The sequence below is a fragment of the Amyelois transitella genome, chromosome 28, assembly GCF_032362555.1.
Source record: "Amyelois transitella isolate CPQ chromosome 28, ilAmyTran1.1, whole genome shotgun sequence".
Classification (NCBI taxonomy): Eukaryota; Metazoa; Arthropoda; class Insecta; order Lepidoptera; family Pyralidae; genus Amyelois; species Amyelois transitella.
This window is the reverse complement of record NC_083531.1, coordinates 2,198,453-2,214,446: the sequence shown is the minus strand read 5'-3', so window position 1 is coordinate 2,214,446 and position 15,994 is coordinate 2,198,453. Positions and strand designations below refer to the sequence as shown.

Here is a 15,994-nt window from a genome sequence, read left to right as displayed (position 1 = left end):
GAAAATTATTTAATTCAATTTGATTCAAATTTCTTTATATTTCTCCACAATTTAAACATGACACAGACTTATAGTAAAAGTTACATGGTTTAACTTATTTAAGTAGTAAGAGACTGGTGTCTGAACTAAGCAGAGCTTGTATCTCAGTGCACCAGCCTCATCGTTATTCATATTCGATTAATTATGAATCGATTCTTATTAAATTCTAAGTGTTGCCAGTTTCTGAAATAGATAACAATTACATCACCATTTCATGGCATCGCACGGGTTGACTTGACGGCATTTGTTAATTTTTCGACTTTTCGTGACAGCACGTCATTTTCGACATTTGATTGATAATTTTCCAAAGATCCATCAAATTAGTTTGTTTGAAAGTTAGTTTGGGCGCTAAATGTTTATGGCGTATAAATAATCGTTCGTGATAGATATGTGAGGAAGCGTAGGCCATATTTGGTTGGGTCTACACAAGCTTTACAATGAGTGTTCAGAAATGCGTCGTGGAGGGTTGCAACTTGGAGTACGATGTGGTTTGCAGCTTCTCCTTCTACAAGTGAGTTGTTTACATGCTATATTTCGTAAGAGCAACCGCGCTTTCATGTCTTAGGTCACCAGGTAAAACCGCGCGTGAGTGACCTCCAAGCGCGGGAGATTTACGTAAAGAGGTTGGTTTGGTTAACATATTGCATGCATCACAAGTCACTCATAGGTCTCATTCATTAGGTATTGATAGGTACCAATTTGTACATTGATGGTGAATTTGTTTTTATTAACCTTTTCTAAATGTTTACATAACTGTATATAGTTATTAAAAAAATATGTATATTTACATTCAGTCATGTTCAGAGAATGAATCAAAGCAATATGAATTTTGAACTTAGGCTTCCACCAAACGAAAGTCTAATTTAGAACATGCCAAAGAAGCATGTAGAGGGGCATGCTAGGATATAACTTGACAAATAGAACGAGCAATGGACCTAAGAGAGGTCACCAAATTGGAGGATATTAATATGAAGGTGAAAAAGAATTAATGTAGAGATGGACAGCACACATGATGCATGACAAAGTACAGAAGTGGGCACAACTGATCATGGACTAGACAGCAAGACGCAGAACAGAGAAAATGAGAGGTTAACAAAGAAGAATATGTACATACAGTATATGACATAATGCAGGTGCCTTCTGTGTAAGACTCACAAGAGACCAAACACTAAACACACAAGGCATAAAGGTGGATCTGAAGAAGGCTTTTGTTTCAGAAAGACAGGCTGGTGGAGATGTGTTTTTATTATAAGTACCTGGTTGGTACCTGACCGAGCTTTGCTTGGTCAACCAGAGATGGCGCTGATATAGTTTCTTAAAACGCGGTTTTTGAAATGTTTATATATCTTAGGAACCGAGCTTTTCTCGAACCTAGAACCTTGATAAATCGATTCCTTGAGCTGAAAAGCCCCTAATCTGTAACTTTCATGAAAATCATTGGAGCTTTTTCCGAGATCCTGATTATATATATACAAGAATTGCTCGTTTAAATATATTAGATAGATAGTTGTACATACATACATATAATCACGTCCATATCCCCTGTGGGGTAGACAGAGACAACAATCTTAAAAAGACTGATAGGCCATGTTCATCTTTTTGGCCTAATGATAAGATCCAAATTGTGGCAGGTTGCTAGACCATCGCCTAAAAAAAAGAATCTCAAGTTTATAAGCCTATCCTTTATTCGTCTTATACAATATCCATGGGAAAGAGATGGGAGATCCTAAGTTTTTTATTGGTGTCGAGAACATACATACAGAATTGTATACATATTATATGTATATAGTATAATAGTTGAAAATACTGATAATGTAAATCGGCAATAAAGGCTTTTGAAATTAAAATCAATAACCTATAAGGCAAATGTAAATTAGAATTAGCACGGAGATCCTTAGTCAACCTACCAATGCTTCCTAGGACAAGATGCTTATAAGTTTTGTCCTTCACCTAAATATAAGTATAATTGTATACGGGACAAATTACACAAATTGAGTTAGCTCTGAAGTAGTTAAGTTTGAGACTTGTGGGATACTGACTCTACAACAAAGAAAACCTTCGTATATTTTATAATTAACTAGCGACCCGCTCCGGCGTCACACGGGTAACATTTATAAATATAAACCTTTTTAAATCACTCAATCAATTTAAAAAAAAACTGCATCAAGATCCATTGTGTAGTTTTAAAGATCTAAGCATACATACGGACATAGGGACAGATGTGGGAAGTGCTTTATACTATGAAAATACCTAAACAGTAATATAAGACCCAGGCCAATAGAAAAAAGTAATTTTTCTTACGTGACCTGACCGGCGGTCGAACCCGGTACCTGTTTCATAGGCTGGAATCTATACTTATATTATAAAGCTGAAGAGTTTGTTCGTTTGAACGCGCTAATCTCAGGAATTGCTGGTTCGAATTAAAAAATGGAGGAAGGCTTTAGGCTATATAACATCACTCTGCAACTTTTGAGAGCGAAGAAATTATGGAAAATGTGAAAAAAAAAATACGGGGAAAATTATTCATCCTTGAGGGCTTCAATGATGCCCAAAATAACTCTTCCGCGCAGACGAAGTCGCCGACACAGCTAAGTAACTAATAATTGAAATGTTTCCGCAGTGCCAATATATCAACGGAACAAGAGAACAAGCGCCAAGACTGGATCGAGGGCGCCATGCAGGAAGAGAGTGAGTGCCTTTGGCGACACGTCAGCCTCCATCTGTGTGGGTGAGTTGTCAACTTTTTTTTTTTTTTTTTTCAATTCCAAATTTAAAATGAGATATCGAGCGTAGAGAGAGATTGAAGTAATTAAAAATTGATTCCCACGTCTTTATTAACTTGACATACAATATAGTCACGTCTTGCGTGGTGGACAGAGCCATCAGTCTTGAAAAGACTGAAAGGCCGCGTTGGATAGCCCGGCTTTATGATGGAATTGAGATTTAGTGACAGCTAGCCTATCCCTTAGTCGCCTCTTACGACATCAAAGGGAGAGAGTGATCCTATTCTTTATTTGTATTGTAGCCGGGTACCACACGGCACAATGTAAATACTTAAAGATTAATACTACTCGTAAATGCAAAAACGTTGTCTTTCCTTTCTTCACTCAATAACACAAGAGTTTTATATTATGTCATGAAGGAAAATGTTTATGTCCATAATTCCTAAAATCTAAATTTTCCAAAACATTTGATCATCACGTCAAATCCACAGGTACCACTTCGAGCTGGACAACCAGGGTCTCTGGATAGACTCCCCGATGCTCCCGGAACTCTTGACCCCTCAAGAGAAGGAACTCCACGTTCCAACCGAGGAGGAGAAGAAAGGTAAGATGACTGACCTGTCTGATTAGATATCATCACTCTGCCTCTGTGGCGCAGCGGTAGTAAGTGTGACACGGAAGGTACTTTACATCAGTGTAATTTATAAATACCTACGGTTATACTGTTAATTACATCAAAAAAAAAATTGAATTTTTATTGTTTGTTTAAAATTTTACTAGAAGAATGCTCTTACAATCTCAGTTGATAATGTTATTTGGGCAAATAGGAACGATTAGGTGCCCTTTAATAGGAGTTTCCAAAATTTTGAAATACCAATCAAGGTAAAGGCTAATAAACTTGGTATTCTTCTTTTAGACGATGGGCTAGCAACCTGTCACTATTTGAATCACGATTCCATCATTAAGCCAAACAGCTGAACGTGGCCTATCAGTCTTTACAAGACTTTTGGCTGCGTGTTGAGTAGTGTGGACGTGATAGAATAGAATATTTATTTATTTAAATGAATTAGATCGTATAATAGTTTAGGGGATATAAATAAATCGATATTTGAAGGAAGAAAAAATTTCTTATTTCGAAATTTGGTTTTGAAATCTGAAAAGTAAAATTAGGTGTAAGTTTTTTCCATAATTGCGAAAATAATTAATAACTAAGGGAATGCATAGTTAGGGGCAGGTAGAGCTAGGGTAGGAAATGAATGTTCCGGCTGAAACGAGTAATACGCCCCTCTGCTTGGTTGCAGGGGCGAACTCGAGAAAAAACGGATACCAGATGCTTTTTGAAAAATTTGTCCACCAAAAACCAAAAGGTATTATACCAATGAGCGTTCACTACAAACCCTGTTATATTAACTGTTTTTGAAATTTGTACTTCGACTCTCTGTCTACTCAAATTTTCCAGTGGTTTTCATGAAATAAAAATAGTATATTTTTGCACATCGAAACATGTGACAAAAATAATTTATACATTTTCTTTTCTAACTGTCCTAATGATCATATTTTTACATAAAGTACCTGACGTTGGGCAAAATTTTTAGGGAATTGTGTATTTCTGTATTAAAAAAAAAAAGATAATACACACATACACTTCACAGAAGTACTTATAAGTTAGAAGCAAAAGATAGATTCATCAAATCATTCATTTTCATTTTGATGTTTGTATAATATAATTGTTGTAAAAAGATAAACCGCGTCCAATCGATATCATACCTTTTTGAAGTCGGTTATATGTCATCTCCTATGTGTACAAACACTTTCCTGAAAACCGCATCAAAATCGGTTCAGTGGAACGCGAGATAATACATACGTACAAACATTATTTCAAACTTATAGGAGAGAGAATTAAAAAGCATTGTCTTCCAGCATTCTCAAATAAGTCATTTGTACTTGTTGAAAATATAAAATATTTCTAGATCCTATTGAAAATAGGTATAAAATATTATTAGAAATAAAATTCCTAATATTACTTGATTGTAAAATCAATTGTAGGTATATCTAAGCAGATAATTTGCTTTGTAAGTTTAATCTCACTGTTATTATTTCTAACTTGGGATTCTTTTAGGCGATGGGCTAGCAACCTGTCACACTATTTGTCACTTATTCCATCTTTAAGCCAAACAGCTGAACGTGGCCTATCATTATTTTCAAGACTGTTGGCTCTGTGTACCCCGCAAGGGATATATGTGTATGTAACATCCTTATTTAACACCAGCTGTGCCCGCGACTTCGTCCGCGTGGAATAGTTATTTTGGGCATCATTGTAGCCCTCAAGGATTTTTCCCCGTTTTTTTCCACATTTTCCATTATTTCTCTTCGCTCCTAATAATTGCAGCGTGATGTTATATAGCCTTCAACCTTCCTCGATAAATGGTCTATTCAACACAAAAAGAATTTTTCAATTCGAACCAGTAGTTCCTGAGATTAGCGCGTTCAAACAAACAAACAAACTCTTCAGTTTTATAATATTAGTATAGATTTTATTAATTCAATATATATTTGTCCACAGCGTTGGAGTTGATCCGTATAGAACACAATTACACCGTAGAAGTTCAGGAGAAAGCGCCCGAAGTGATATCCAGACTGAATGTGAGGCAGTTGGTGGACACTCTTGGCTATCTGTGAGTGACTTTTGTTTATTTTTTATTTTATTTTCAAACTAGCGACCCGCCCCGGCTTCGCACGGGTGCAAAATTCGGAAAAAATTATACATAAAAACCTTCCTCTTGAATCACTCTACCTGTTACAAAAAACCGCATCAAAATCCGTTGCGTAATTTTAAAGATTTAAGCATACACACAAACAGACTAAAATAGCGACTTTGTTTTATACTATGTAGTGATTATTCAATTTATTCCTTCGCAGATCCCTCAAGAACCTTCAGCGCAAGCAACTGTGGGTTGTCAAGGTGGAGACTGACAAGGCTGAAGCGTCCATCACCCAATCGGAACAAGTCATCACCAAAATGCAGGATCCTAAGCAGATCATAGAGGTGAGTCTTCTTCTTTGTTGTTACCTTTATTTATATCTATACTAATATTATAAAGCTGAAGAGTTTGTTTGTTTGAACGCGCTAATCTCAGGAACTACTCATTCGAAATGAAAAATTATTTTTGCGTTGAATAGATCATTTATCGAGGAAGGCTTTAGGCTATATAAGATCACGCTGCAACTTAAAGGAGCGAAGAAATAATGGAAAATGTAAAAAAAAAACGGGGAAAATTATTCATCCTTGAGGGCTTCAATGATGCCCAAAATAACTATTCCACGCGGACGAAGTCGCGGGCACAGCTAGTACATATATAAAATCACGCCTCTTTCCCGGAGGGGTAGGCAGAGACTACCTCTTTCCACTTGCCACGAGCTTGCTATTTATATATTTATGTACAACAAGAAAAATAAGCAAAAAAAAAACTTAAAATAAAGAGAAATTCAGTACATGGGCACTACTTATTTCTAGAGAAATTTCTTCCAGCTTAATAATTATTAGCTTTCCCACTTTCTACGCGGGGTCGGCACAGTATGTTAGTTTTTTCAAATTACTTCTGTCAATTGCCATCTCACTGGTCACTCCCTTTCTCCTCATACTATCCTTTACGCCGTTCATCAGTCTCTTTTTAGGTCTTCCCCTATTTCTTGAACCTTTCACTTCCATATTTAAGGCTCTTTTAGTAACATGACCTTCCTCTCTTCTCATGATGTGTCAGCACCAACCCAGCTTATTAACATTCATTTTTTTCATTTACTGGCGCTACTTTCATACTTCCTCTTATATACATACATACATATGGTCACGTCTATATCCCTTGCGGGATAGACAGAGCCAACAGTCTTGAAAAGACTGAAAGGCCATGTTCAGCTATTGGGCTTAACGACAGAATTGAGATTCAAATAGTGACAGGTTGCTAGCCCATCGCCTAAAAAAGACTCCCAAGTTTGTAAGCCTATCCCTTAGTCGCCTTTTACGACATCCATGGGAAAGAGATGGAGTGGTCCTATTCTTTTTTTGTATTGGTACCGGGAACCACACGGCACTCTCTATACTCGTTACATATTTCATCCATTCTTGTCACTCCACACATCCATCGTAACATTCCCATCTCACGCGCATGCAATTCCCTTTCATCCGTCACTTTCGTTGTCCAACACTCTGCTCCATACAGCATGACAGATGTTAGAGGTGAGTAATAGTACTAAAATTGTAGTTTTGTAGGCATAAAGTCGCAGGTAAGAGAGATAATGTCAAAATCCGTAGAATAACTACATGAACCTTTATTAGGACTACAAATTTAAAGAGGTGGGTTTAGCTGTAAAAACGAGATTCAACAAGTAGTCGCTAGAGTATAGCGAGCTACTTGGTGAGCGTTGAAGTTGACCAAAGGCGAAGGTCCGGTGCTAATATGTATGTATAGATAGATAGACGTAGAACGTATCTTGATCAAATTAAGGACGTCCTGGTAAAAGGTCAGGTCAAAAGTACCCGAAACCGCCGAGCTTGCATGAAGAGAGTTATGAATGTGGATGAAGCGAAGGAAGTGTGCAGAGATCGTGGCAAGTGGAAAGAGGTAGTCTCTGCCTACCCCTCCGGGAAAGGCGTGATTTTATGTATGTATATATAGGGCTCCACGGCTGTGATGGGGCGCCGCCGCGGAGACCGAAGCGGGCACGATGTCACACTGGAGCGGACTGGCTGCTGTTATTATATTCTGCCAACCGGAGTGTCGCCATTTTAGCGCTGAAGGCAAATACGATTGTCCATGGAACGTTATAGCTAAACGTCATTACTACTATTATGAGCGAGATAGCGGGAGACATTTTGTGTTTGGATTGTAATAACAAGGTCGTTATTTTATTAGAATTTTCTGAATTCCGAAAAATCTGGTACTTTTTTTTTTGCTATGGCACACATTTGCATATGTATGCCAGCTGGGTTTGCCTGTTAATATTTATATATAATAAATAATTGAATACAAATAAAGAAGGGGTTGCCTACACCATTAATTTATATCTCCATTTTTTCCCTAACAGATAGTACCCCAAACTTCGACATCCGGTGAAGTCCAACCTGGCCAGAGTGAAGTTCTGCAGATTATGGAGGACGGCACCATTCCTGACACCTTCATATACGAGATCGCTGAGGAGCAGGAGATCACCATGGAGGAGGTAGGTTCATTGTTTGCGTGTGTATATTGACGTCCGGTGAAAATGCTGCAGTGTAGTTTGTTCCGCTGCTTCCGAAGCGGTGGTGCTTAGATATAATATATTTTTTTTAGATGTGTGACGTCATTAATTTTGAAAATAAATCAATCGAAAAAAAAAATAGTACCAATGAATGTTTTTTACACTTTTACCTTTTTGCGCATCACGCATTTTAACCAAGCACCTTACCAAATCGACCACCGAAGGTCTAGTCATGATTATACATACATACATAAAATCACGCCTCTTTCCCGGAGGGGTAGGCAGAGACTACCTCTTTCCACTTGCCATGATTATATATATGTACATATTTATAAAATCCTTCACAGGTCAAAGAGATACCAGCGGCTGAGAACACAGAGTGGATGGTCAACATCATACCCGAAGACAACAAACCCAAATACGCTTACATCAAGCACTGCAACACTGGCAAGAAGAAACGCCACTTCACAGCTGAGATGAACGAGATCACCCTTCAGGGCGACTTCGACAACTATTACATCCTGCCGGACGTAGACCCGTCATCAGGAGTCGAAATAACAACTAGCTACGAACCCGAGAACTATATCGTCGAGGAATACCAGCATCTGGTGCTCGAGGACAGGCCGAGGAAACGCAAGGAGCCAACCGACTCCGGCAAGAAGAAGAGGAAGAAGTTCTCAGCTGTGCGGGAGCAAGTGAAACAGTTGCAGATTAAGAGCGAGGATGGTGATTGGGTTATTGAGAACACACCCGTTGAGTTTGAGCAGCCCGTTGAGGTGTACGAGGAGCCCCAGAAGACTCCAAGGGTCCGGAGAAAAAATAAAAAGTATTTAGGTTGGTATCTTTGTTGTTTGTGTGCTGTGTGGTTCCTGGCAGTGATTAATAGGACAAAAACTTTCCATGGATGTCGTAAACTGTGACTAAGGGAATAGATTAATCTAGTGCAGCTTTTGTCACGATCCAATACGGGTTAGGTTCACCTGCAAAGGTTGAGGAGGTGAGATTGGAGTCGCTTCGTGTAAAAACCTGACTCACTCAATCCATGGTCAAAGGCATGCCCCGGGCTCCTCTCCAGAGTGGTGAGGATGCGATTGGGACTAAAGCCAGTAGGAAGAATTTTTAATTTTGTATTTTTTTTTTTTTTGTTTTAGACTGAAAACTGGTATGGCGGGTATCGCGTGCGAAGTAGTGTACGAGTGAACGACGCGCGCAGCCAATCACAGGAGGGCATCGGATGAACCGCCGGGGTCGCTCTGTAAATACTGTTCGAGGGATATGAAATGAAAACGAAAATTTTTAGCAAGCGGGAAAAATTACATTGAAAGATTTCCGTACTCATCCATCATTTTATAATAGTTGTTGTTGAAAGAGACAGATCTGCCTCCTTTTAATTAGTTTAATATGAAAGAGATTAAAAGAAAAATACGTCTTTCATGATCGAATTTTGGTTCTGATATTTTTTTTGTTTTCAGCTGTTAAAACTTAGAAACATTCAAATTTTGAATAATTTCCCACTTCAAACTGACGACTAACTTTCGAATTTTAAATTGTGTTCGATTTCAAAACGCTGTCTTTAAAAAAAGACAGCGTTTTGAATTCTTTAACACTACAGTTTACAGTTTTATTTGATTTTATCTAGCTAATATTTTTCATTTGAGTCTTTCATATTTGGAACTGATATTAGGACAACATTTTATTTTTTATTTTTAATGCATAATAAGTACATTTTAAGTGTTTTATTTGCTTTAATAAAAAATATTTTTAATCATTTGATCAACAACTTTGGCAAGACTTAATAGGCCAAGGCTTAATTTAACTTTTTAAATGTACAGTCAACTGCTGAATTTGTTTTTCGATGTTTTGGGTTGTAGAAACATTTTTAGTTAACTGTACACCAAGAAGGTTAAGTAATAAAAATGGATTTTTGTTTAAAAGATCTAGATTTTAAATTGTTTTTTAATAATGAGAATAGAATACAGAGTGATCCCATAGGTCAAGTTTGGGTTAGCAAATATGCAAAATAGTTTGATCTTCATAAAACGGCACGATATTGCGTCAAAGATCGAGGTTTTAGTTACTTCTCTATCCCTTACGGGGTAGACAAAGTAGTCACAATATGCCAAGTACCGCTGTAAGTCTAAATTGAAATTTAACAACTTGGAATCCCAAGTTGTTAAGCCATTCCCTTCCATTACCCGATTACGGCGAAGTAAAAAGGGTCATGACTTTGACCTTTACTTATATTGTCTAATAATACCGTATTATTTAACATTTTAAAATTCTGAAGCATTTCGTTCCGTTTAATGAAAATCATACATCGAATGAACGGTGCCTGTAAAGGAATAGAGATGTTGTAATATAACTATTAAAGCTATGTTTCTTTTTTATCTGTAAAATAAATATGTATTCATTTTTGTCACCAAGGGAATGTATATTCGTCGACTAAATGTTAGAGGGAGAGTACCATGTTAATTAATATAAGTTCATGAAATTCATTATTGTAGAAATTCTGAAGTAAATAAAGTCACGCTTTTTCCCGGAAGGGGAAGGCAGAAACTACATCATGCCACTTGCCACAATCCCTGCATACTATTCTATCGCTTCGTCCACGTTCATAACTCTTCATGCAAGCTCGTCGGGTTAGGAAACTCTTGACCTGACCTTTTGCCAAGATGGAAGGAAAGTGATAGAGTAAATATTCACACAACGTTAGTTTCGCTATAGTTTGTAACTAAAACAACTTCTTTTCGAAGTTTCAAATATCATCAGGATGGGTTTTTTTAACTGAAACTTTGGATAACGTCAAAGTCATCATGTAGAGAATTTTATTTAATTTTAAATATTTCAGGGCGTGGTACACCCCTGACGAGGTATAATTGTAAAAAATTGAGGTTTGAAATTTTTCGATTTGAAATGCACATATAATCCGTGTATAGGTAATATGTGTCTGCTTGGCGGCTCTTTGAACACCTGACAAACTTTCTGAGAAAATTTAGTTGGTTTTATATGAAAAAAATATACCATCTCGTACATATGTGGAAGTCGGAATTTTTATGATTGATATAAATAATTGTCCAAGGTTTTGTATAGTACTACTAAACTAAACTTGAATCTGAAAATCTGCCTGGTATTAAAGAAACCAAAATGTAAGTAGCGACTAAGGGAATAAACACTGAGTGTAAAATGGTTGCACTGTGTATAAGTACCTATTCCTTTAATCGAGGGGCTTTCCCCGGGGAGACGGGACTAATACTCGTAAGATTGTGAAAACTTATTATTACAGTAAAAGTTCCGGATTCATCATATTTTTTTTTAGTTATTAATTATTTGGTATCAAAATTGTGTGTGAATATGGAAAGTGAATGGGTTTTTGAATCAGCAAAATTATTGAATATAACACGTGCGTTTTTTTTGTCAAATAAAATATAACTGTATAATATAAGCACTTTATGTGTATATTATTTAGAAAATATACTGGTAGAACATGTTTATTTTGTTTTAGTTGTAATTCGTTGTACAAGGAACGCATGAAATGATTGCAATGCCTAAATAAATGTTTATTTTTATGCTAATGAAGCGTCCTTTAGAACATATTTCGATTTTTTTCTGTGCCGAAAGTCCCTTAAAATAATTTGTTCTAATTTCGTCCAGTCCTTGTACAATATACCTAACTCCCAAATATTGAGTTCAGATACTATAGCGCGGATCAGTGCTAGATTGCATACAATTTCATATTATATTTTGTGCCGACGACGTTTAGTCTGGGTTTTATTCAGTCGCTGAGTTTATATCCCATGGTATAAAAACAGCATGTATAATATATCTAATGCTTTTAATCTAGCACTATACACGAAAGAAGGCACATACAGATGCATTTTCTCACTGTAAAAAATGTCGTGTGCATAGTCGCATCATGTCTTGGAAATTATGACCTATATAATGAAGTTCTAATTCATGCATATGTTCTTTACTCACTTCCTACGGCACTGGATGGTGTGGTTCAAACCCAGGCTAGGAAATGAAAACCAAATTAGCGACTTATAGAAGGTTTGCAATTTCATTGATTTGTGACCATTTCATTGTGTCGTAGTCATTGGCGTCTTTCGAGTCTTCTCTAGAAAAAGTTAAATGTAACCGGATGAAACGGTATATGTGTAGGTATAGCACGGTTAACATACACGACAAACTCACAATGGCCTACAGATAAATTTACTCGCCTCATACGGTAAGGTAAAAAAATGTAATGCAGACTTGCACAGACTATATACAGAGTATTTTTTTTAAAACTCATACACCAAAAGTGACTAGGTGCTAATTAACACATCAATCACTGTTATAAATAGGAACAAACTTACACTATTAACTTTGATTTTCTTGGCTTTGAAATTTTGTTATAATCAAGACTTGTATAAAGCTTTTCTGCATGTATAATAGTAGATAACGATTCGACACTATCTGCTATTAAAATCAGAATATATTAACTGAAATGTTTTAATATTTTTTTAAGTTCTTAACAGAATAATCTGTCAAACGGGACGTTTTATATTGCCGTTTGTTTAGTCTTAATCTTAATCATAAAATAATCCACAATTGGATTTTACAAAACTTGTTTCTTTATTAACTGTCATTATTAATTTGTAAGACTGTGAAGTGTGTATTCAGAGTGCAAAAATCTATAATTGATAGCAGTGTTATGAGGCTTTTCTGTTTTCTGTTCTCTTTCTCAGTGATTGTTACTTCTTTGCTTACACCAATAATTTAAAAATAAGTCTTCATTTTCTTATTATTTCACTGTATCGTATTTTAAAGCGGCTTTCGAATTTCTTAGGAAATTTTCGTAATTGCTGGAATTTTGCGCTGGACTGAACTTTTATTTTTTTTGTTGTTTGACGATACTTGTATGTAAATGATGTAATGATAGATGTATTTCGCTAAATCCGGATAAAGAATACTAATAGCTTAGCTATTTCTTGAATTACAATGTAATACGTTGTTATTTGTGAAGCACAGGTGGCCACAGAGCTTTTATGAAATACTTTTGTGCTTTTAACACCTCCCAATCGTGTATATTCCGCTGTAATTATCTACTATTAAAATATATTGTGTTTTCTTTTATTATTTGTTTTTTATTTATCACCTATTTTATATAACCTGTTAGAACCGCGGCAAGTAGGTACGCATTCCCAGCAAAAAGTATACATAGATAGGTAGATATAACATTTACTCATTTATAGCTACAATCGTATTGTATGCGTTTGGCTTAGATATTAAATGATCTAAAACGACTGGCCTTGGCACTTCCACACATAACCGCCCGTTCCGAAAACAAGGTGATCTTAACTAAGGCGTTGAAATAAAAGAACTCATGGTTTTTATTATTAATTTATTTATCAATATAATATGTATATAGTTGTAAACTTACAGCCACAAGAGTCGGCGCGGCGGGTCGGAGTTAGACGCGCGAAAACTTTAAGAAAACATACACCGATGATGTAGCGGCCGGCCGCCGACACCAAGCACGCTTAAAAAACATATTTATTCACCTATCAGTTACTGACTAATACTATTTTAAACACCTACGCATCCTATAATTACAACAACCAATTTTTTTTTATAATTTCCGATATTTCAAATTATAAAATGAAAAAAAAAATCAAACTCCGCTGGAAAGTAAAGTGTTCACTTTTACTAAAATCCTTAAATATTATACAGCGCTTAATATAACAGCAAGTTTTTTTTTAGATTTTTTACACTGGTCATATATTTTTTAATTATTTTCTTCTAGGCATTGTCTCCTTTGGCGTGTCTTAAGTTAGACGTTGTAACAAACGCAAGAACTAAAAAAACTTAACAAACACATAACGCATCATAAGTAATCGGTAAACGAAGTTGCAGTTTTGAAAATCTCCATTTGGTTACTACATTAGAAAAAATATAAATAAATATCTTGCTTAAACCAAATTGACCTTAAAATCATTGTTTTATAGAACTTTATTTTGCACCAGACTTATTTTAATCAAATGACATCAACTCATAAATGGCAAGATATAAGTTTAACAAATATGTCAAAATCTAAAGATACATGTCTTAATTAACATAAGTCAACAATTTTTAATCATATTTCAATGTGTGTACCTATCCATTAAAAATAATATTTCTGAAAGGAGTTTGAAATATTTCATTATCAAGTTTCAATTCAAATGTTTATTTTTATTTATAAATTATAAATGTGTCATGATTTCCAAAACTGTAACTTCGTGGCTCGCGACCGCTTCGGACGTTTTCACCATAATCGGTTAATTCAAATGCTAAAGAAAAGGACGGTTAAACATATAAGACCCGCGTTTCGTATCAAAACGCTTCATTTTAAGAGAGAAAGATTTTTTTAAATAAATTGAATTTTCGACTGATTTTATGATTGTTTTAAAATATACCTTATTGTTAGTTTAATTAATTTACTTCAAAACTGAGCTTTAATTAAGGACCTTTAGTAAAAATTACTTTAATGACATTTCAATTACCCAACTACAAGTGAATTAGGTTTTATGTCATGATAAGTATTCAAGTGAACTTTTTCAATGTAAACTAATAAATCTGGCAACAAAAGTATTAGAGACGTAATCTGATAGTTCACATCCAAACTATTTAAGGTCTTAACCTTAAGATTTTCGTAAATTGATAGGACTCATTACTATAAATCTTACTGTAGCCAGATGATAAAAGCAACAAGTTTTGTTAACTACACAAGTCCTTTAACTATGACACAGCAAACTTTGTAATGCGATTCATTATTATACTTACTTTTAATGAAAAAAATCAATCATTTAAATATATTTAAGTGGAATTGAGTCGATATTTAAGGATAATTCAACACTTTCAGTTCAGCTCGTGAAAAATTAACGTAACATAGGAACTATAATTAAAACGAAGCGATCCAAGCATCTAGACATAATATTAAACATTTACTCACTATTTTTTACGAATTAATAGCTTTCAGTTCGACCGTTGAACGTGTTCAAACAAGACTTATCATTTTTACGTCGTTTTTCACTAATATCTATATTTTTATGTAGTTTAATCAATTGTTTTTTTTAATTTAAATTCGGGATCAGATACAGACTAGCGTATATATAACATTATAATTATTATAAAATTGTTTTGAACATGCGCAACAGTCGTATGTACATCCAGCGTTTTAAAAATAAAAAGCACACTTATTAACTAAAGAAAAAAATGTGTAAAACAGCGGTACTCGCCCTATCGTATGTCCTTATGTTATATTTCGTGCATTATACAGTACAATGTGACTTTGTTATCCAAACTGAAATATTCATTTTTTTTTCTACGGCTCATACATTTGACCATACAAAATCTGTACAATTTTCATGAACGGCAAATGTATTGTTTAGTGTTACATGTCCTACTAAAAGTTACTGAAAATTGTGGAAAATCCATCCAAAAATTAATAGAAATACATTTTTGTGGGCAGTGAGTGTTCATTTCAGAAATACGTTGAAATTACTTCGAATCGGATAAGCCGGCCACTTTTGACGTGTCACATAGAAAATATTACACACACAAAAAAAAAATATATTGAGCAAATCAGCATTATTCATGATCTTGAGAAATTAATAGGTAGATCAATTATTACCTAGCCAACGCACACCTTAATATCATTTAGTTTCGTATACACGATCAATTAAATTTGGATAAGTGGAAAGAGTAACCAACATAGGAGGTGAAGGTAGCCCTATAAAAAATATTAATTGTAAGGTAAATTTTCAATTAGAAAAAAATTATGCCGAATTAAAGTCCAGGGTGGAAAGTAGCTTTCGATATTCCCACGGATAATTCAAAATTAGTTTATTTTCCTAGTAATCAAGCACTAATTACAATTTATCTTCAATTGCCAATAATAAAGAACTCCTTTAAAGTTAATTGAACGTGTATAATCAGACATATTTACAGAAATTTCAAGTTCCCGCCTCGCTGGTAAC

At 35.2% G+C, this 15,994-nt stretch overlaps 1 protein-coding gene across 1 annotated transcript; it reads left to right on the top strand.

The window, feature by feature from the left end:
- Positions 1 to 250: 250 nt before the first annotated feature.
- LOC106138069 (uncharacterized) lies at positions 251 to 9,407 on the top strand. Its single transcript, XM_060952275.1, has 8 exons — positions 251 to 550; positions 2,660 to 2,767; positions 3,254 to 3,366; positions 5,326 to 5,437; positions 5,682 to 5,808; positions 7,845 to 7,979; positions 8,345 to 8,831; positions 9,149 to 9,407. Exons 1-8 carry the CDS (start codon positions 477 to 479, stop codon positions 9,151 to 9,153), a joined length of 1,161 nt encoding a protein of 386 aa, XP_060808258.1. The 5' UTR covers positions 251 to 476; the 3' UTR covers positions 9,154 to 9,407.
- The last annotated feature ends 6,587 nt before the right edge of the window (positions 9,408 to 15,994 follow it).

Bases quoted from the DNA above. Each gene is read 5' to 3' on its own strand.
- LOC106138069 (XM_060952275.1), top strand. From the start codon at position 477: ATGAGTGTTCAGAAATGCGTCGTGGAGGGTTGCAACTTGGAGTACGAT. The intron at 5,438-5,681 runs GTGAGTGACTTT...ATTCCTTCGCAG, and splicing joins GTGGACACTCTTGGCTATCT to ATCCCTCAAGAACCTTCAGC. The intron at 7,980-8,344 runs GTAGGTTCATTG...AATCCTTCACAG, and splicing joins AGGAGATCACCATGGAGGAG to GTCAAAGAGATACCAGCGGC.